Here is a 20,960-nt window from a genome sequence, read left to right as displayed (position 1 = left end):
CTTCCCTCGGCAGTGCGCAGTGTGGTGGGTGTGCAGGGCGTGCTTGTCCCCAGGGCCCTGCTGCCACCGGGATGCGGCGAGGTGCTACACGCTGTGACCGGCAAGAGCAGTGTCCCCAGTACGGAATCTTCTCCGAGGTGGCCCACGTCCTTTGCGGGTGGCTTTGCGCCTGTGGCTATCATCTCCTGAGGGGTGCCTGGGCGCTGCACACCCCTGCCCTAGCCCCTAACCGGCGAGCCGGGTCGACGCACGCCCGTGTCAGCCCGGAAGGCGCCGTGTGGTGCCGCCCGGGGAGCGCCCGGCGTTCCCGGGCGGGGGTGGACATCCCTCTCCCCCGAGCGGCGCGCCGCTCCCGTGGAGCAGCTCCCCGGAGGGGTGCTCGGGGCCCCGGTGGCGGCGGCTGGCCGGGCCCCGTCCTGCCCCCGGAGCGCGGTGGGCCGGGCTAGCCGCGGGGCCGCGCCGGGGCCGCCACCTGACTGCGGGGAGCGGGCGGGGCGGCTTCCCTCCGCACCGAAGTTTCCCCGACTGGTGCAAAGAGACGGGCAGGTCCCGCCGCGGCGCGGGGTGGGAGAAGCATCGCGGCGGAGGAGGAGCGGATCGGCGCGGGCGTGGAAGAGAGGTGGGCAAAGAGCGATGACCTTTGCGAGGAGCCGGCCAGGGAGCGGGCCAGAGGCAGAGCGACCGGCAGCGCGGGGGGATGCTTGCTGAGAGCCGGAGGAGAGCCGCCCCGTAATGTCACCATGTAAGTGCCATCTCCGGGCTCTGGGGCGAGGGCTGCGGCTGCCGCCCGGGGCGCTGGGGGAGCGCGGACAGCCCCGCGGGCTGCATCGCGGGGCGAGGAGCCCCGGGCGGATCGGCAGCGCTTCCCACCACCCACAGTGGGTGGTGAGTAATGTCAGGGCTGAGCCGTGCAGGTAGGTAGGGCTGAAGGAGTGGGGAAACGGGGAGGTTTCAAGCCGGGAGCTCGGAGGGCAAGGCTCTGCCCCGTCCGGGCTCCGTGTCCGTCGGCTGCTGCCCTGCCGGCTCCTGGGCGGCCGCTGCCTTTCCAGGGCGCCCTAACCCCGTCCTTAGGACCGCGCTGGTGGATTTCCCCGTGCTTGCGGGCAACTAGAGAAACACTTGGCCCCGCTGGCCGCCTGCCCTGAGCGGCGGTGCCCCCGCATCCTCCCGGCCCCGGCCTCTCGGCTCGGGGCCGCGGCCGCTCACGTCGAGGAGCCCTGGCACCGCAGGCAGCCTTCCAGGTGAGGTGCCAGCACAAGTAGGGAAAAAGTAAGGGAAGGGAGAGTGAGGGCAGGGCGGGCTTCACAAAGCTTTGGCATCCGCGCCGCGACTCTCGGCAGCGCACGGAGCGGGAGCAGCGCGGGGCTCCGCCACCCTCGGGGGCGAGGGGCGGGCGCGGGCACCGGGGGCTCCCCCTCCTGCCGGACTGCACCAGCCCCGGGCCGTACAGTGCCCTGGCCTCCGGACGCCTTCCCCGGGATATTTTTTTTCCTTTACTGACCGTCCCTCGCCGAAGGTAAGGCGAGGTATTGAGGTTTGGGGTTCGGCGTTCCGCCGGTGCGTTCACAGCCAGGAGCGAGAACCTGGGGATGCACCCGAGGGAATCGGTGCAAGTGAAAAAGGCAGGGGGTTCTCACACAGCGCCGTCAAGTTAAGGCAGAAATCAGGAGTTCCTAAAGATTTAGTGTTGCGGTGCTACCGGGTTGGAAACAGCCGGCAGATTTGTTGCCTGCGACTGGGAAAAGTTCCCTTTGAAAGAAAAGCCAAGGGACTTAGATGGATCTGATAGGGCTGATTCTGTTTAAATTAAAAGGCAGCTTCTTATTTTTTTTCTTCACTTTTGATGAGCATGAGAGTGTTTTCAAAGCTGGCTGTAAGAATAATTAGGAACAAGTAGTGCTTAACAAAATGAAAGTTTTAAGGGGTATCGTGTAGTTAATCTTTCAAGACATTCATGTACTACAGTTTAAAGCGATGTTAAAAGTTAAAATCAACTTCTCTCTTAATATTGGGGAACTAAACTGTGAGTTGCAATCATCTTTCACTTGCAGTTCCACTTGGGAGTGATTAAGCTTACAATATTTTTGTTTACAATCTGTGTGAGAAAAAATTGTGACATTGATGTTATCTTTCTTTTAATTTTAAAGTGTCAGCAACATTTTTCCTTAATAGCTTTAGACATGTCAAAGACCAAAAAAAGTCATGTCAGCATGCCTGAGGCAGAATTCACATCCTGCTCCGGGGAATTTTGACAAAGTTTTGAACACAGAAGATGGTGTATTCAAATTTGTATTGCATGTTTTGGGATGGTACAGTCTACAAATGAAATACTCCACCCTTATTCACATTTTGTATATGTTGTCCTGCAGAACTGTATTTTCCCTAAAAGGCAATGCTGTTTTGTCTGCTAGCTGGCTACTGGCCTGTGGAATAAGATTTGGTAGTTGGATGTAGCAAAACTCCCAGTAATTCCATCTTCAACTGTGTCAAGTTACTGTCCATTTATGGTTTAGATAATTTACATGTCTATTTTGCTCTTTTGAAATGAATAGTGAATAAGCTCATTGTCTCCCTATGTTATAGGAAATGAAAGTAGCTATGGACTAGACTGGACTGAATTGGTAGCTAGAGTGCATAGATGGTCATGTCACACAGTGTCTGCCCTGGGAAATGCAAGTCCATAGAAAAATTAGTACTTCAGAAAAATCAGAATCCACAGAAGGCCAAAACCCTCAAAAAAACCCAAGAAGTTAAGAGGGATTGCTGTTTTTAGACTATATCCACCTGTAGTAGAGATGTACTCCTACCATAGGTGTCCTAATAATTCCCAGGTATGTTGGGTGAAATGTTTTGGTTCTGTGACAATCTAGAGTGATTTCTTCAGAGCTGCTAGTGTGTTACCAGCTGGGGACAGAACAGGGACTTTCATTTAAACTGATACAAAATAGAGAAGAAAACTCACTATGAACAGTGTTCAGCAATTTTTATGTAACCAAAGACTGAAATAATCCGTGTCTCCATGTCTGAGATCTTTGTTACAGATCCATCTCTTTGTTACAGGGTCCATCCCTTTGCTTACCTAAACTCCTGGCATGTTTTACTACATTGCTATTCTGATATCCATCGCCTGTGCTGTTAATGAATATTAAATGACACGTCTTTTTAATAGTATTTAAAATAAGAACACAAGACCAAAGAGGTCTCTCTGGTCATCAAATCAGTGCTGTTAGGGGACCATATTGTTCCTTGATAAGCTATAAACAAGCTCAGAACTTGCTGATTTTTCTATTGAATATTATTGAATTATTGTTTGCTGATTTTTCTATTGAATTATTAATATGCTGTTTGTATTAACTTCTAGATGTTGATTAACACTAGTAACCAACAAAAAGAACCTTAAAATAAATATGGTGGCTAAGAGGTGAATAATATCTGCAACTAAGTTGTGGTTTTTTAAAGCCTCAGAAGTATTTATCAGTTATTACAACACCTTATAATAATTGTCTGAAATGTCAAATTATAAAAATATCAGGGATCGATTTTGTTGTGGAAGAAGCCTTTTTGTTGGCCATTGTCTGACTTCCATCCCTGACAACTTTCTTGTGTGAACAGGAGTGTAAGGCTGTGAGAAGCCAACTTTCTGAATTTTGACTTTTTGGCTCTGCAAGATCCTAGGAAGATATAAATAACTGATTTCCTCACTAATTTATAGCACTCAGCTAGTGGTTATGCTTTGTAAAACAGTTCTTCAGCAATCCTCTCCAAAAGAAACAGATCTGACTCATGGTGCCCACATTAGTGGAGTGTTTGGTAGTGTGCGCTTCTGTGTTCATTCTTGCCGGAGTTTGATAAACCTTTTTCTTGTCAACTGAGATAATGTGGTTTAAAGAGAATTGTTTTGTCCTTTAATGGTGGCGAAGTGGAGGAGACAGTTTGCTCTTTTTCATATACTTGTTTTGTTTATTTATTTTGGTGGAGAATTGTGTATTTTTAATAGCAATTATGTAGTTATCTAGCTTTTTACTCTGGGGGAAAGTCTTTATAGCTACTACTTTCTGCCTTATTGTTTGCACTTATTTATGCTCTGCTCTGTTGTTGCTTATCCATGTTATTGAAATCTTTCTTGACTAGCACTTTTTACATGGGTGAGGGTGAGGAAGCACACTATAAGCTATCATTCTGGAGTACCACGGAGTACTGGTTTGTAAGCATTACTGCAATGCAAGTAAACAGTAACAGATAGAAATTGGCCAAATTAAATACCTTTTTCAGACTAACACAGAATTTCATGTTCTTTCAAAAGGGCACTAGAGGTAATGTGACTGAATACATTCACAACAGACATAAGCAGCAGATGTTTGTCATGTTATTTTTCCCTGAGTATCTCAAATGTGGTGTTTTGGATTCTCCAGTTATTAAATGAGCAAAATCTTTCTCTGAGGTCACAGAGGTATCAAAAGTGATGATACAGACAATTTATCAGTTTGATGGAAATCAACACAGATTTATTCTGAATTAATAAATGTTTGTTTCCTAGTCTAATAACTGTTAAATGTGCTTGCTCAAAACAAACCAGCAGCAAAAACCAGTAATGAAAGCACTTCTACAGGTTTGCATTGGTAGATTAAGCAGCAGGATGCCCTGTATCTCATCTGCAAACTCTTCTGTAGGAACAGGAAGATTCTTTTGTATCTCTGATGGGTCATGCTGTTAGCCCCAACATTTTCATTTCCCCACTCTGTGAGTATATATGTATGCTGTATGTGTTTGCATGTGTGTGTAACTGTTTTCATGTCTTCAAAGGACTTCTGTTCAAATTCAATTTTCTAAATTAATATTAAAGTTATTGTGGAATTATTAATTATATACATTGGAAAGTAACAGCTCCAAAACCTCCGCTTTCTGTTGTCTGAGATTTTAATAGGGATTTTTGGATCACTAAGTGGAAGGACAATAATTCTATTGTTTGATAATCCAGTTATTTTGTAAGTCTGGCTTCATCAAAGAGATTCTTGTATTTCGGAGCCCCATGTTTTCTGAGCTTGTCTTCAACACTTGTTAAGTTTGACTTTACAGTATCTCAGAAAAAATAAATCTGCTTCAGATTCCTAATTTGATACAACTACCCACAAAGAACTGAACTTCTTTTGTAATCAGATACCTGTGCTGAGTAACACTGCACTCAAGGGAAGCCTGATTGCAGCAGTCTGCTGAAGTGTCATTTACCTGGGCCCATTGGCATCTAGCCCATAGGAGTGCTTTGATGAATTACTACTTTTAAAGCTGAAATATTACTTGTTCCTTAAAAGTGGTTTATCTTGCTGCAATGGTTTCTACTTTGGTAATAAACAGAAGCTTCCACTGGAAAAGGTTTGATATTTGCCCCCAGTTTCTGCTGGTGGATTCACAGCAGTATCTATGGAGAAGAAAGAAGAGTTCTGTCCTTATCTACCTCAGTATTGGGAGATAATATCTTACTGAACAAAAGCCAGTTATCATCACCAAATAGGAAAGGAAGGAGTTGGTCAAAATAATGCATGTGTACTTTGTTACTTGTTACTTCCTTTTGCTTGCTGCTAACTTGTTGAATAAAATGAGACATGAATGTAGTGCAGCACCATTCATTTTGGATGCATGGTTAAAGGTCTGAAGAAGTTTATTAAAAGACTTATGCTTCCTTTTCTGCCCACAATGGAGGAAGCATTTTGGTTTAGCCGTTAAATATCCTCTAGGCTGCAAGGGAAAGGAAACTTTAACTTCAAGCTATAACTGGTGGAGACTTTTCTGTAACTGCATTTATTTTATGAAATAATCTGGATGTCCCTGACTCCTCTGGCAGCACAGGTGAGCTCCTAGATTTTGGCGAGGAAAGTTTCAGGATTTTCATGAGAGTTGTCATCAGAAAATATCATTGCTGTCAAAACATTAGAACTGAAAAATTGAAAGCTTTGTGAAGGGCAGAGGCAAATTATCATTTACCATCTTTATTTAGTTAATAACAAATATGTATTATGGATAAATAAATAGAATAAATGTGTTTATGCATGTAAAATTTCATATTTTAAAAAACCCCTATAATGTAACTCTTTCAGACTGTGCTTCTTGTTTCTTTTACTGAAATACCACCCACATCTATCTGCTTAGAAGCCCAAGGTTGACCAGTCTTCCATTTTGCAGTCTGCTGAAAACCAGACAACATAATTTCTGACCCTTTTTAGCAGACTTTTGTCTCCGTTTAAGCAATACTGGGGCCATCCATAATTTTCACTGCTTTATTTACTGCAGGTTACTAGTTTGACTAACAACAGAGTCTTCCTCATTTTAGTGTCTTGCAAAACTCCCTGAATTCTTGGTTCCTTTTCTTTTTTCCCACAGGATGTCTCATGGAAATGCAATGTGGTGCTATCACTGGAAATGGAAGCTGCATCACTGTCTCTGCTTGTTTACCACATATATTATATGCATGCAGCAAGCAGGTAAGTCAACAATTTATCTTCTTGCATAAATAAATTATCTAGGAGCCAAAGTTTTAATGTCCGAGAATTATGCTTATGTATGGCTGAATTCTGTACAATATAACACTTTGATGAAAGTGGTGCATTATGATCACTATTTGTGCTTTTATAGCTTGGGTCCTGTGTTCTGCTACTGCTGAACTTTCTTTTTGCCACTTTTTACAGTTTTGCTGTTATTGTTACTATTTTTTCCTTTAAATTTCTTCTTTGAATTCTTTAATTTTGTTCTTTCTTTGTGTTTACCTTGTTAATGCCTGCCTCTTTTGAATTTCTTCTGGTTGTTGAAATTCTGTGGGTAATCATGTAGTTCTTCCATTTTCCACAGTACTGTTTGTGCTTGCAGATTGTGTATTTAATAGCCCTTTCCTGTAGTTCAAAGTGGTAAAATACCTGGAATGTGCTTATTATTTTTAAAAGCTTTTATGACTCAAATAATAGAAACATTCCTCAGCAAAGCATATGCAAATTATGTGTAAGATACCTGTACACTGTAAAGAACCATCAGTTTAAACTTGACATCATCTTGATCTGTGGTGACACTTCAGCACAGCATAATGTAACATTCTGACTGTTTTCTTTAAACATATGAATGAGATATTTCATTTAGTAAATGTCTTGTCCTAACCACTGAAGTGCGAAGTATTTTAGGAGATCCAGCTGCTTTGCTGGAAAAAAGATGTCTGGAGTTTATTCTGGAGCATATGAAAATTTTGGAGCAGCTTGTGGTGCCCAGCTAATTCGGTATCAGATGGGTAATTTTGCTTTCACAGGCTTGCCATTGGAAAAAGGGCTGTTTATATATAGAAAGGCCTTCTAACTTCTTTGGCTTTGTTTTTCCATTTTGAAAAAGTGCTGTTTTAAATTTTTAAAACCTACACTTTTTTAAAGAGACAAAACAATGTTGTTGCTGCACGGTAGCACTTTCCATATTCCTGTCACTTTAATAGGTGTCTTCTATTTCCATTAAACTGTAGCCAGAAATGCATTTAGGATCTGCTCTCACCTGTGGCTCCACTGACTGATAGATTTTGTGTCCCTGTGTTCCCGGTCCACCTTTGACCTTGGGCCACACCACTGCCATTCTTAGCACAAAGTAAATCATCAAAACCTCCTCTAATTTACATCTGCTGTGTGCTGTTACCTGGTGGCTAGAACACTAGGATGCCAAAATTATTATCCTTTGCTAATTCCTCTTCATAACAGATAACTGATAACTGAAAGTGTAGGTGACACAGCAGCCTAAGCCCTGTGAGCCAGAAGGTCCCAATCAGTGTGCTGTGAGGACAGAGAAAGCCAACCACAAACTCACCCGTGCATTCAGCTAATTGCACCATGGCTAGCTGTGCTGGTGCTGAACAAGTAAGGTCAAAAGCCCTGTGCCAAACTCCAGGATACACTTCTAAAAAATTTTATATTCCCCTGGCTAACCTCTTCAGCAAGAAAATGATTTGGGGCCATTGGATTGTAAAAGCAGCCAAAGTGTTCCAGTCTCAAGTGCATCCCTGTGGGGGCTTTTCCTTTCTTGCCTCCATAGGAATAGATTTGAAATCTTCAAAACTTTCAATAAATGGAAAAAATATTTCCCTGTTGGCCTGAATGATAAGTAGATAAATAAGGTGCACTGGAAATGCCCAGGTTCAGTAGAAAAATGTTTGCTGTTCAGCAGTCTGCTGCTAATACTTGACAGAAATGAAAATGAGACATTTACCTTTACAGGAACCTGTCATTTGGCAGTACTTGCCTGTAGACCCTCAGGGTTCATATTTCTTTTTATGTTGATGTAAGAGCATAGGTTATGCTGCAAAATGGAATCTTTTCATCTGCCTTTTCTAATAGAGCAAGACAGACAAAGCAGGAAACACTGCTGCTCCTGCATTTTTTATTTCACATTCTTAAAAAGTATTGGTCACTTTGGCTGTGGATTCATGTGGTATTCATAATCTCTCTGGCAGCTTAAGCTTGACTGAATTTGCAGTAGAAATCTCATAAAAGCCTGACATTCATCCAGATTCTCTAGTGAGCTGTAAGCTTAGAAAGCTATTGGTGCTTATTAAGCTTTGCCCAGAGGAGGTTACATGCAAGCAAGGGATTAAGATCATCAGGTCCAGGTTTTATGGATTATTTAAGGGGCTATGCATAAGGATAAAGATATCAGTCACACTGTGACATGGAAAATGCAAAATAATAATTTCATAGTTTAGTTTGAGGAAAACTACAGTACTGGGCCTGCTTTCAGAAACAAAGCTTAGGAGAGGGATTACACAGCAGAAAACTTAGCACAGCAGTGAGATGGTCTGTGGAAAGAATATTCAGCCACAGGTTGGTAAGGTACTGACAAGCAGGTGCACAAGTGGAGTGCAGTTCAAAAGTATAGGTCTGATACCTCAAAGGAATCAATGGATGGATTGTGACACTTGAAACAGAAATTATTAACAGGAAAAAAAATGATAAAAATATAGCATGTACTTCAGTTAAGAACTCAGCAGCCATCAAGTTTGGGCACACTGGCTTCAGGTTATGTGTTGTGGGTCAGGGGGAAGTTACTGCACAGCTCAGTTAGTAACTTGTCAGGGTTCCATTCCTGTCTGAGGTAGATGTCCCTGATATGTGGGTCATACGTCCCTGAGTATGTGGGCCATTTAGCTGTGCCTCAGTTTCCCTGTGATGAGTGTATGTCTCGCCTCCCTTGTAAACAGCTTGCCTGTCTTCCAGTGAAAGGGCTGCATGGTAGCTGAGATGTTGGAGTGGGGGTATTTTAAACAGAATTAATTAAATCTGCTTTTGTAAGAGACTCAGATATTCCTAACTTTTTGTTTCTTTGTACATTTTATTTGTTTCAGAGAGCCCAGGAGAAAACAAATGGAGTGAACAAAGTTCTAGAAAATGTAACTAATGAAGGCAGACAGAAAGAACTAAGATTTTTTGGTCTATAATAGGCAAAAGAGGGGATGCATAAGAACTGAGAATATTTAAGGATGTAGGTGCAGTGGGAAGGGATAGACTGATCTTTTCAAGTTGAAAGGGCCAAAAGAAATGGACTTAAATTACAAGAAGATAAATGAGGGGAAGATATCTCATCAAAAGGTTTAGATAGCAGTGAAATAGATGTCAAGAAAGACTGGCAAATCCCAGTCCCTGAAAATGTATAGTAATATCTACCAGAAACGGCTTAAATCTACAGTCCTCTTTCCCTGGGGCTGTGAAATATATAATTTCGAAACTTCCCTAATATCTATAGTTCCTTCTTAATCATTGTCTTGTAGAATCTCTTTTGGTTAAAAATCTGGGAAATGAGAAGACCCATTGGAAATTGCACGTCTTGGAATATGACAATGCTTTTGCTGTGTCTAAAAATTGTTTTGCTGTTTGTCCTGTCACAATGGCTTCAATTTATTTGACATAAAGAAGCAGCAGTTTAGTATGGAAAGGAAAAATCAGTCCCTTCAGGTGTGTGTAACCTCATAAAAACATTCAGTTTAGTCCCCCCCTTGCTTTTTTGCCTTTTTGCTGTCATAATAAAATGTCTATTGTTTCTATATTGTGCTGTCTTTTGGAGTTGTCTGCACTTTCTGTGGTAACTCAGAAGCAGAACTGGAGTTTTCTCAGTGACCTTAAATGCAGATTGCAGTTTGCATAATTATTTTCCAGTCTAGTTATCGAGTGATTTTCAGAGTTTTGAACACTTGAACATTTGAGGAGATGGCAACATCCTCATAAGAGTTTTCATCTTATGTCATTAGTAGACTTATAGTTACATAACAGTCAATAAATATTTTAAGTTTTGACTGCTGTGCAACCATACTTAGTTTTATTCAGAATGTGAAAAATAATTATTTTAATTAAGCCACGAGGACATCGACATCTAATTCTTACTACACTATTTCTGCATTATGCCCCATGCTGATGTTACCACAAAATTTCTGTGGCTGTAGCAAATGCCAGAATGAACCTTTGTCCTTTAGTCATCCATCAGTAAAGTGCACTTGTCTCCCAGTTCCACATCCTCAGAGCAGTTTAATCAAGTCTCAGGAGCTCACCAAAGTATAAATTTCAATTCTGTTACAGCCCCTGGAATCTTAATTTTAGTAGTGATTTAGCAAAATTTCTGTATTTCACTCATCAAGAAAAAAAAATCTGAAGGCAGGTCCTTCAGCCATATGTCTGATGATGATCCACAATATAAGATTGTCTTTGTCTGTTATGCCCCTTAATTGTGTCTGTGTAGATAAAGGAGGGATTAAAGTCCTCCCTTGTTTATGGGAGGATTTCAGGGTGAGTCTGTGGGTTCAGAAGCCTAGTAAGAGATAGGAAGTCAGCATGGTGGGAAGTATTGCTCATGCCACCAGCTCTAGCAGCAAGAGTTAGTGACATAGTGAAAATGGATTGGGCTTTTCTGGCACAGCCAAGTCAGGAAGTGTGGCTTTTTCACCACAAATCTCAAGCTGCCTACCCCAGACAGGGGCCAAAGTTCCTATCATTGGGCAAATGATGAAATGGTTGTCAGCACATTCCCTTATCTTCCTCCTTCGTACCATGTGCAGAGCAAGAGCCCAAGTGCCAAGGCATTAACCCAGTTGGTCGGTGCAGTCCTCACGTACAGCAGGGAGTGGTTTTATAAAGTTGTTACTGGTGCTTTGTCAAACTCCTCTCATGGCTTCCCAGGGCTGGGAGCGGGTGTGCATCAATTGCTGAGCAGGGTAAATGTGACTGATAATTCTGTCCCTGACTCAGGCATGGAAATTCTTATTTCTGAAAGTTATGGAAAACATCAGGAAATTCAAAAAGTTTGGAAAAAATATTCGGTCTGGCAGTTTTTCCTTACAGAGGCATACATAAATCATGAGTAATTGAGAGATTAGTCAGAAGGAATCTATGTATTTAATGAATTGTTCCAAGGTTTTTTTATTCTTTCCTCTTTCTCTGTCAGATTTTTTTAATATATATTTTAATTTAGCTTAAACAAAACATATAAAGGTATCCCTTTTATGTTCTGTCTAGTATCTAATTTTTTGCTGGCTTGAGGCATGTGTTTAGAATTTCTGTTCATACAAATCTTGCAGAGAAAAAGTTGCTAGGTGGCTTTCTTGTATTTCCCCTAGCTGACAGTTTGTTAATATAAAAGTAAATTACTGTTGAAATGAATTTCACAGGAACCTGCCTTTCATTACTTCTGTTTACTTTTTTAGCTATAATCTTTTGATGGTGTTGATAATTCTTTTCCCTTCCTTAAACGTTTCAACCTCTTTGCATTAACCATGACAATACTGCCTTAAAAGCACAGTGATTTTTTTCCCCCTCCTCTGATATGGCCTCGCAGCCAAACCGATATGGAATGTGCTCAGGCATTTCTAAGCTGACTACGACCTCATTGTACAGCGTCTCTGCACTCCTTTAGTGGAGCAAAGGCTAAATAATACGTCTCTATAAACAGTACACCTTCAAAGAAAGAACAACCTGTCGCAGAAGGTCCAATCTTTACAACCTACAGTACTTTAGAATCTGTTTATAAATTATTTTTGCCTCATTTTCTTTGTTCACTGTTAAAAATTAAAAAACATAGCCAAGAGAAGCTTTAATATTTGTCAATACTATTTATCACAACACATAATAAAACACATAATAAAAGTACCTACCTTAGCAGTATATCCAAAAATGGGCTCAAGATGACTTGTGGCCATCTGGACTGTGCTTTAAAAAAGGCTGCCCTGATAGAGGTTATTATGTGAAAAAAATATTTTTTATGGTATTTGTCACTTGCTCTCAATAAAGTGAATGAAAATTTTAGAACAAGATGTGTTTCTGTCTTATTAAAAAACTGAGTCTTTGCGAATGCCACTTTTTTTCTCCTGTGGATTCCTAACGTGAGAAGTGTTGTATCATGAAGTGAAGGTGTTAACTAGAAATAGAAGTTTTCCAGGTAAAAGTTCTTAACATACAAGTCTCGCAACTGTGTGATGTGCATTTCGATAGGTATCGCAATTAATACTGTTTAATTAAATTGGTTGATTTCATATCCCGATGGACTTTTTAGAAGTGAGTAATTACCACTGTAAAGTCAGCATTTCTCAATTAATCAGAAGGGCTGATCTTGCAGATTTTAGATGCCTATTTTAATGTCCATGATTACTTTTGCTAGAACATAGTATTTATTTACTTAGTGGGATTGCTTAAGCTTTTTCCACAAGGTGTAACATGTAATGCTTACTAGATCAAGGCCTCAGTTATCACTTTCTGATAAAGAAATGTTAAAATTTGCATTTTCACACAAGCACAATACAGAGATGTCTGAGATAGATATACAATACTAAAATGAAAAAAAAACATATATGATGTGTATTTTTCAAGAATCTGAAACTAAAAAGGTGAGGGAATTGTGACTGTGTATGAAAAACATCTGATTACATTATTCACGTGTACTGTTTCTGAATTTCTTTCATCACGGAAGACAAAAATATCTCTGCTGTGGGAGGAAAAGAAAGTATTTTAGCTATAGACTGTGAACATTTTCTACAGAGTTAACAAAAATATTAAAGTAATAATAATAAGTTGTATCAGAGAAGTACATCCCTTGCTGTGATGCATTGAACCAAAACTACTTTTCCTGCCCTAGATATGATAATACAATTTATTTTAATAAAGCCATGAGGACATCTGTAATCCTATAAGCATGCATATCAAAGGAAGGGAGGGTTTCCAGAAACCCCTCTTGTTTTGTCTGGGTTCAGTGCTTGTTGGTCTGCTCAGTTCCTGTAAATGACAGCCTAAGCTCTAACTCTTACTGCAGTGCAGGAAAATTAAATGTACAATGCAGAGTTAGAAGTCTGCCTATGTAGTCTGGCCTCCAGATATCTTTCACACAAGTCAATTTTAATGGCTGTCTCTGAAAAGATCAAGCCACTTTTCTCTCTAAACCCACCTCCACTCCTATATTTTTGGTACCCCTATGAATTTGTGCACTTCTTTTATGATCTTTCTTGTTGTAGGTTTTGTGGAGTTTTTTTGGTTTATTTTTCCCCCCTTTTCTCTGGGGCTACAGCTGCTTGAACAGTATGTTAACTGTTTTCAATTTGTTAGTTGGAAACAATTTTCCTAATTGTTCTCAAGATTTCAGCTCCCAAATATATTTACCAATCCCCATTCTGTAAATTTCCTTTTCAGTAATTTCTGAACATCTTTTCAATCATTTACTGGTTTGTCCAAATTCCAGTGTAGCAAATAGTCAAATTTGACAATAGAGGCCACTGCAGTGGTAACTGAGATTGCATAATCCTCTAAAACTACTGCTGTATTAAGTAAGATGTTAAGACAGTTAATATTGTATGCAAGTGTTAGCATGGCATGTTTTCAGAGAAATTAATGTTTTGAAAGTTCTTGTAGACTGATAAAGTGTGTATTGGAAAATAATTTACTCAAAGAGTGACAAAAAGTTCCTATTTTTGAAACCATTTTTCTTTTGGGTATCCCCAAAGCAGTCCAACTGTCTCCCTGTACAGTTTTTTTCCAGAGCTGAATATCTGCAAGAGCTTGCAGGGTAGATCCATGAACACAGGGTAGATCCATGAAAAGCTTGTCACACAGCTAATGTAATTTTTGAAAGGCTACAATGCAATCAGATTTTTTTCTAGTTCCAGCTTTTTTCACTCATGAATATGCTTCTTAACGGGTGTCAGACAGAAAGCTGCAGCTCCCTGTCTCGAACAGAGTTTGTTTTGTTCAGATGCATGCTCTGGCTTCTCAGAGCTCTTTTAATTAAGAACTGTGCAGTGACAAATCCATACTATGAAACTCAAGGCATTTTTTAATCAGAACTTGCTTTTTAGGTGGAGAGAAAGACCTCATGGTTGAAGTTATCACAGAGGCATTTGTACAAGTGACCCAGTCCTCTGTGACTTTTTTTTTTTTTTGAGTGTGAGGGCAACTGTTTTTTCTCATTGTCTTGAATTTACAGAAAAAGTCTATAAATGGGTTAAAATTTTGAATATTTTTTCTTCTGATTCTGTCTAAATATTTTCCATATCCAAGGTATGATAGTTACATATTATACTGCACTTTATAGAAAGTGTACAGAGAATCCTGAAATCACTTGTCTGATGAGTTGTTAAAAGTACAGAAAGGAACAGTCTTTTGCAACGAAATCTAAAATAACAGAGAGCTTTTATTCTGGGTATGGGTGCCCACCCATCCAATAATTTGAATAACAAATCACCCAAGTGGTATTAACTTATCTTGGGCTTTAACTTTGGCTTAAAGAACCATTATATTTCATGCATGTGTGTAATATACACACAAAAATAAAAGGGCAAAATGCTGGTGTTGAAAAACTATATCATTTGTACAATGGGTTACATGTTATGGGGTTTTAAAAAAAATTGTTTGACTGATAAAGGGACTTAAAGGAAGCATAACAATACCCATGATGGGCCCCCTCCCTCACATGGATAAGCCTGGTATATCAGAGGTGCACTAGCTGCTCTGGTTACAGTTTATTATATAGTTGGTTTATAAAGTGTATTTTTTTTTTCTTTGATCAGATTTTGGCAGTATACCATTTCTGTGATGTCTAGTATTTTGATCATATTTTGAATTGGCTATGTTTCTGCTAAAATCTTGCCATTGGAACTGCCAAAGGCATTGTATATTAGAAATGCCAGCAGTCAGGCCTTCCCTCTGTCTGTCTCTGCATATAAGGAATTGCTCCACTGCTGAGTGATTATTTCACTGCTACACAAATGAATTGCATTTAACCCTTCTTCATTCCTGGAAAGGTCTCTGGGGAACTCAAAAAGGCAGAAGTAGCATTGGTAGAATAATAAATTTCTCCTTCCAGTGGCACATGGCAATCAAAAGATGCTACTGAGGATTAAAAAGGCAAACATCTTTCTATGTATACGCTCCGTCTCTCTAATAAAATATACACATATTTTTCATGTGGGTAATACCAAATGATAAATTTCTAAATCTCTGGCCAAGATCTAGTAACTTAGATGTTACCTGCACATAACATCTGGTGTAGTTGTCTTTAGTTTTGCATGGGTTTCCTTCCTTCTTTATTGGCAATGTTGATGTATGTGAAACAAGTATTCTGTTTTACACAACTCCTGTGCTTACTGACTCCTTTGGCTATTACCTTCAACAAAAGTATTTGAAGTTGTTCTTTTTTTTAGAGCTTAACAAAATTGAATTACTGGCAATTTAATCATAGAATCAATAGCTGAACTCAAGATCTTAGGGAAAAAACTGCTTGGCTGCATAAATCTTTTCTGAATAGCACATCATAGCAATGGAATGTAGCAGATGCCAGAAGTGTAGCTGAGAAGAGTCCAGTTTTTAAAGCTATTGTTTTCAAAACATTTATCTTGCCTTATCATCCTAATAATCCTAATGATTTTTCTGGTGTAATAAATATTCTGAATCTGAAGGAGAAAATTACAACATTAATTTTAAAATTTCACCATGTTCTCTTAAAAACATTAATTTTCTCTAATAAAGTATTCTTTTCAAGAAAGTAAAGGAAAATAACTTACTAATAGCATAATTGAGAAAATAATTAAATAATTTCATAGAAGGTCTGTGCTGTGCTTTTTTAAGCTTAGGAGTGGGGAAATTGAGACAAATCTGCTTTAATCTTAAAATAGGTTTTGCACAACTTCTGGACTGAAATATGAGGAAATTCTTAAGTGGATGTTCAGCTGCGTATGTTCTGGTGGTTCCTCCATGGATTGCATAACATTCATTTTACTGGGTCCCACCAAAGTCAGTGCAGGTTCTACTGTCCTTGACTAAGAGCAGAGTTACATCATTGTGGAGCTCTTTGGAAAACCCCTCCCCAAATGTCCAAACAGAAACTATGTGGAACTTAGTGCCTTGGCCAAGCAGTGCTCCTATGTCAGAGGAAGCCAAAGTTCTGCCCCATGGCTTTAAAAGGTTTAATTTGCATGGTGCTGCATCACTGTTCAGTGTTCAGAAAGGAAAAAGGCTTAAGGAAGGAAAGAAAACTTGCTGTGTGCACTTGGCAATGATTATATGTTGTAACTTGTGGGTTTTGTCTGCAGATTACTGTGATCTCACCCAGCGAAATGGAAGAGGTTTTTGTATTCTGCTTTTTGTCTGTGTAATCCCCATGTCATGTGAATCCTTTCTGGGTACTTAAGAACTTACTTGATCTCCAGAAAAAGGTTCAGATGCACAATCTCTTCTGGAAGAATTGATACTGAAAGACATTTTCTTTTAGCACTGTTCCTGCTTTTTTTTTGGGACATGGTACCGTTTGTGGGAGTCACAGCACCTCAGATTCCCTGAAATTCAGTGTTAAATGAATATTCTCAGCACTCTCAAAAACTGAGCCAAGGAGAACCAGTGTTTTTGCTCTATCACTCTCCTTTTCAGCTAGGTTTAATACAGCAGTTTGGCGATTGTTCAGTAACTGTCAGAGTCAGTTAAAATATCATAACAATACAGACATCCACTCTGGTTTTTAATCCTAATGCACGGAGGAAAGCTTTGTTTTTCCTTTTCAAGTGAATTGCTTTTAGTTATAGTGGCATGATTTTTTGTGCTTTCCTCTTACTTTACTTTAATGCATGTGTTTCTAGTGAGAGGATAGCTCAGCCTTGCCAGAGTTTTAATCTTTAGGGTGAGGTCTACAATGCTTCTTATCTTAATCAGCTACTGTGTTTATTCACTTGAAATATGTGAAAATCCAAAGAAACATCTTTTATTAGGAGGGATCAAGCCAAACTTAGAAAAAAAAAAAAGGAAAATCAGGTCTATTAGCAATTTGTGGTGTTTCACATTAGATTTTGATTAGTTTCCCTTTGCAGAATTTAATAGAAGAAATGATACAAGGATGGCAGAATGGAAAAATAATGTTATATACTGTAATAACAAAAAGGTCTTAAACTAGAATCTGGTCATCAAAATGACCATTGTGAGCATTGTGAGTCACAAACATAAATTACTTTATAGCAGTTGTTGAAACTTTTTTTTTTCTTGCCAGGAAGCTCTTCTGTGGTACTTGCAATTTGTTGTTTATACTTTGTCATAATTTAATTCTCTTCATATTTGTGGTTCAGTTTTTTATTCTGCCCCTCACAACAGTCCCCGTTTATTCCTCTTATATCAATCCTCATAGTAATTATGGTGTTGGTGTGTAAACTTAGAAGTGTATCTACAAATACTGATGGTAACAAATATGACGGTCAAATGCTGTGCAAGTAGACCTTGCATGGCCAAGGTGCTATATACATTCAGGAACCAGTTACTTGGGAAGCAGGGAGATATTCTGCACTCTGATGTGCCACTGTTGGGCTATACTTACCAGTTTGTCAACAATTATGAAGACCAATATGCCCAGTCTAAACACTGATCTGGGAAATATGTTCCCTTATGGACCTTTGTTGGGGTTATGCTATGTATTACACAAATGAAGCTTTCAGTAAGATTAACAATTTGCCTGGTATGTTTTTAAAGCTATAATGCAACTCAAAGAGGATTGCCGACCTAAAGTAATAAAATAAATATTAAATAATAATAATAATGGTGGTATTTTATTACTTTTCTTCATGTAACATGAGCTTTCTTAAGTAAACAAGTACTAGTTGGCATTATCACTGCTGGAGATACATCATCTGGAGGTAGCATCAGCCATTACCCTGTGCTTGAGTACATGCCATAAATAAAGCTACTTGTTTTTTGGTGTTACTTTAAAATATGCAATTAGTGTAAATTATAAAATTACTGATAAAATTACCCGAGAACATTATATGTTTATAATACAACTTAAACAGAAGCACATGTTGAATTAACATTTTGTATAAGTTTAAGGACAAATGTCCATACGGAAACATGGTATTATGTTTATTTGGATTGTGCAGGTGGATCTCCTGTGTGTGCTGACAGATTTGTAAATCCAACCACAGAGCACAAAGACTTTGTCCACACTTTAAGTAAATTATGTTATTGAGTAAAGGCTGCTTTGGTCATGGAAAAATATATCTTATGAGACTTGAATGAATAATGGCTTTCATTGTGAGCACCTCTTTATCAGCAGCAATAAGAGAGGTTTGAGTAAATATCCAGGCTCCCAATTATAGGTGGATAATCCCATATCCTTGCAATCTATCTTTTCTAATTAGGACACAGTATGTTTATTTCTGAAATGCCACATGCTATTAAATGGCTCTTACTTGTCTGTTACTGATTTAAAGTAACACAAGCTTTTAATCACTCCAATTCTGACAAGGAGTAAGACATTCATGTATTTTTATTTTGCAGTAATTTGCTGTCTTATGTGGAGGTGAAGAAAAGCTTGGGATTCAGCTAGTGAAATATAGAATTATAATCTAGAATCAGCAGTTGCTAGTTTAGTTAATATGTCATAAACCTGTGGGGGGGGAAGGTTTCCTTTGATTGTCACACAAGTGTAGTTTTGAAATTTGACTTACTGTAAATAATAGAATAAAACTTTAGTAAGAAAATAGATAAAAGAAAGTACTAAGTCTAGAAAGCTGTCAACCCAGTAATTAGGAAATAACAGACTTGAAGAATTTAGCTTGCCTATGGATTTTTCCATTTTCACATCCATGGTGAACATGCAGAGTGTATTACAAAGCCACCTGCTTTTTGTGTCTGGCCATCAGTTTTGTACAAAGTAGACATGCCAGGAGGCTGAAAATGAATGTGGTTTTTAAGGTCTATGCCTAAAGTGTGGCCAGAGGTAAAATATGTACACTGAATGAGGAACTGGATTGCAAAGAGTGGCAAGGGTGGCTGAAGGCTGTGCTAGAAAACTGAATTCTGTCTCTATTTTCTGTTATGGGTGGCTCAGCAAATGAATTTCATGCCTGTCTTTCATGTGTCTCAGTTTCTGCCACTAATTTAAACCTATACAATGATTTGCATCTCTGATTGCAGCTGAGCTGAATAGAAACTGTCTTTGACTATATTAACATTTATATAGTGCTGCAAATCACTAGTTAGATCTTGCATGTCTGGGACACGTAATATCAGAAGATTTTTCTGGACGTGATATTCCCCAGATACACTTCTGTAAAATTAGTTTAAGAATACCTCTTCCATCACAGCCATATTGTAAGTTTTTTTAATAAAATAACTGTTGGAGAAAGGTTCAGATGTTATACTAATGAACACCACAGAAGAGCTCATGAGGAAGTCAGTGATAATGCCTCTGGAGAGAATTGGAATTGCTTCAAGGTTGAGGGTAACACATCGAAGAACAGAAGTAAAGCAGGATACTGCAAAGTTGCTTATTTCATGGGGTTTGTCCTTCCTGTGCACTGAATGAGATCCTGCAAAAACAGTAGTATGTGATTATGTAATTGAAGATTTTGTTTCAATTATCTATGCACAAGGGCCAGAGGAAGGTTAACTCTGGCATTTCCTAACTTCAGTCGTCCTTGATTGTGCAGCCCTAATGGTGTCTGTTTCTGGGAGGGGTTTATATTGTTGAGATGTCTGTGTATATGCAGATAAAACTATAATGACTCTTAGAGATGTTTAGTTAGAATTCTAATGTATCCCATATGAAAAGCAGAAAGCCCTCTTAACAAAATGTAACTTACTTATTTTTCTTGTTTCATGCATTCCCACTTAATCAAGATGTTCTCCACTATATTTTTGTGACCTTTTAAGGAAGCTGAAGATGACAGTGATTGGAGTAATCAAACTACTTCCCTGTGAAGCAGTTTGCTTAGGACTAGAAATTCCTTTTTCATTTAATTATTTATTGCAGCCTTTGAATTATCCAGCAGTTAAAGCAACTGCAACCTGGTTCAGTACAACCTATGTAACACCAAAACACAGTATTTCATAATAAAAAGGAAAAATGGAACAGAGAGATATTTTATTGTTGTATTTCCAGCATGCTTCTATCACTTGAAAGATTTTTTTTAACATCATTTTTGTATTCTATATATAACTTCAGGGGAATTTTTGGTTATACACTTTAAAAATATAATTTTTTCATCTTCTCTGGTATTTTCTCCATTGCATGGAGAAATGCAATGGGTGCAGTTTGGTTTGGGTTTGGGGGGCTTTTACCTTGCTTGTTTGCTTTTTGTATCTTTTTGGTTTTAAGGCAATGTAATTTAATTTATTGGTCATTGGTTTGTGTTGTCCTGTTGGAAACAGGAAACAAAACACTTTGCATTAGGAATAGAGGATTCAATATTACTCTTAATAAAAGAGTGACAAGAGAATATCTGTCTAGGGAAAAGATGTTAAGGCTTTTACTTCTGCAGTGTTAGTTTCTGAAGGAGCACCTGGGGAGTGTTTTAGTCTGGATGAGCAGGTTCAGTGTGGACTGAGGTTTGAGGGGAGGCGGCATTTTTCTAGGAAATGGGGTTCTCTGAAATGCATACAATCTTTCTGAGTATCTGTGGTAGTGGCAGGGTGCCCAGAGCTTTGTGGAGAGATTCCTACTTCTTC

General features: G+C 39.2%; 1 protein-coding gene across 9 annotated transcripts in view; it reads left to right on the top strand.

The window, feature by feature from the left end:
- Positions 1-510: 510 nt before the first annotated feature.
- The window catches only part of ADGRG6 (adhesion G protein-coupled receptor G6), a 111,076-nt gene continuing 90,626 nt past the window's right edge, over positions 511-20,960 (top strand). For 2 of the 9 annotated variants that reach the window (XM_038131055.1, XM_038131057.1), the window contains exons 1-2: positions 513-742; positions 6,376-6,476. In XM_038131055.1, coding sequence (XP_037986983.1) covers positions 741-742; positions 6,376-6,476 — 103 coding nt within the window. In that variant the 5' untranslated portion in view covers positions 513-740. Of the gene's footprint in view, positions 743-793; positions 915-951; positions 1,242-1,316; positions 1,517-3,187; positions 4,741-5,822; positions 5,845-6,375; positions 6,477-20,960 lie in introns of those variants that run through there. The other 7 variants (XM_038131054.1, XM_038131048.1, XM_038131052.1 and 4 more) reach the window with 7 other exon arrangements.

The sequence above is a fragment of the Motacilla alba genome, chromosome 3 (genome assembly GCF_015832195.1).
Source record: "Motacilla alba alba isolate MOTALB_02 chromosome 3, Motacilla_alba_V1.0_pri, whole genome shotgun sequence".
In the NCBI taxonomy this organism is placed as follows: Eukaryota; Metazoa; Chordata; class Aves; order Passeriformes; family Motacillidae; genus Motacilla; species Motacilla alba.
The sequence above is the reverse complement of the archived record's forward strand: the minus strand, read 5'-3'. Positions and strand labels throughout refer to the sequence as shown.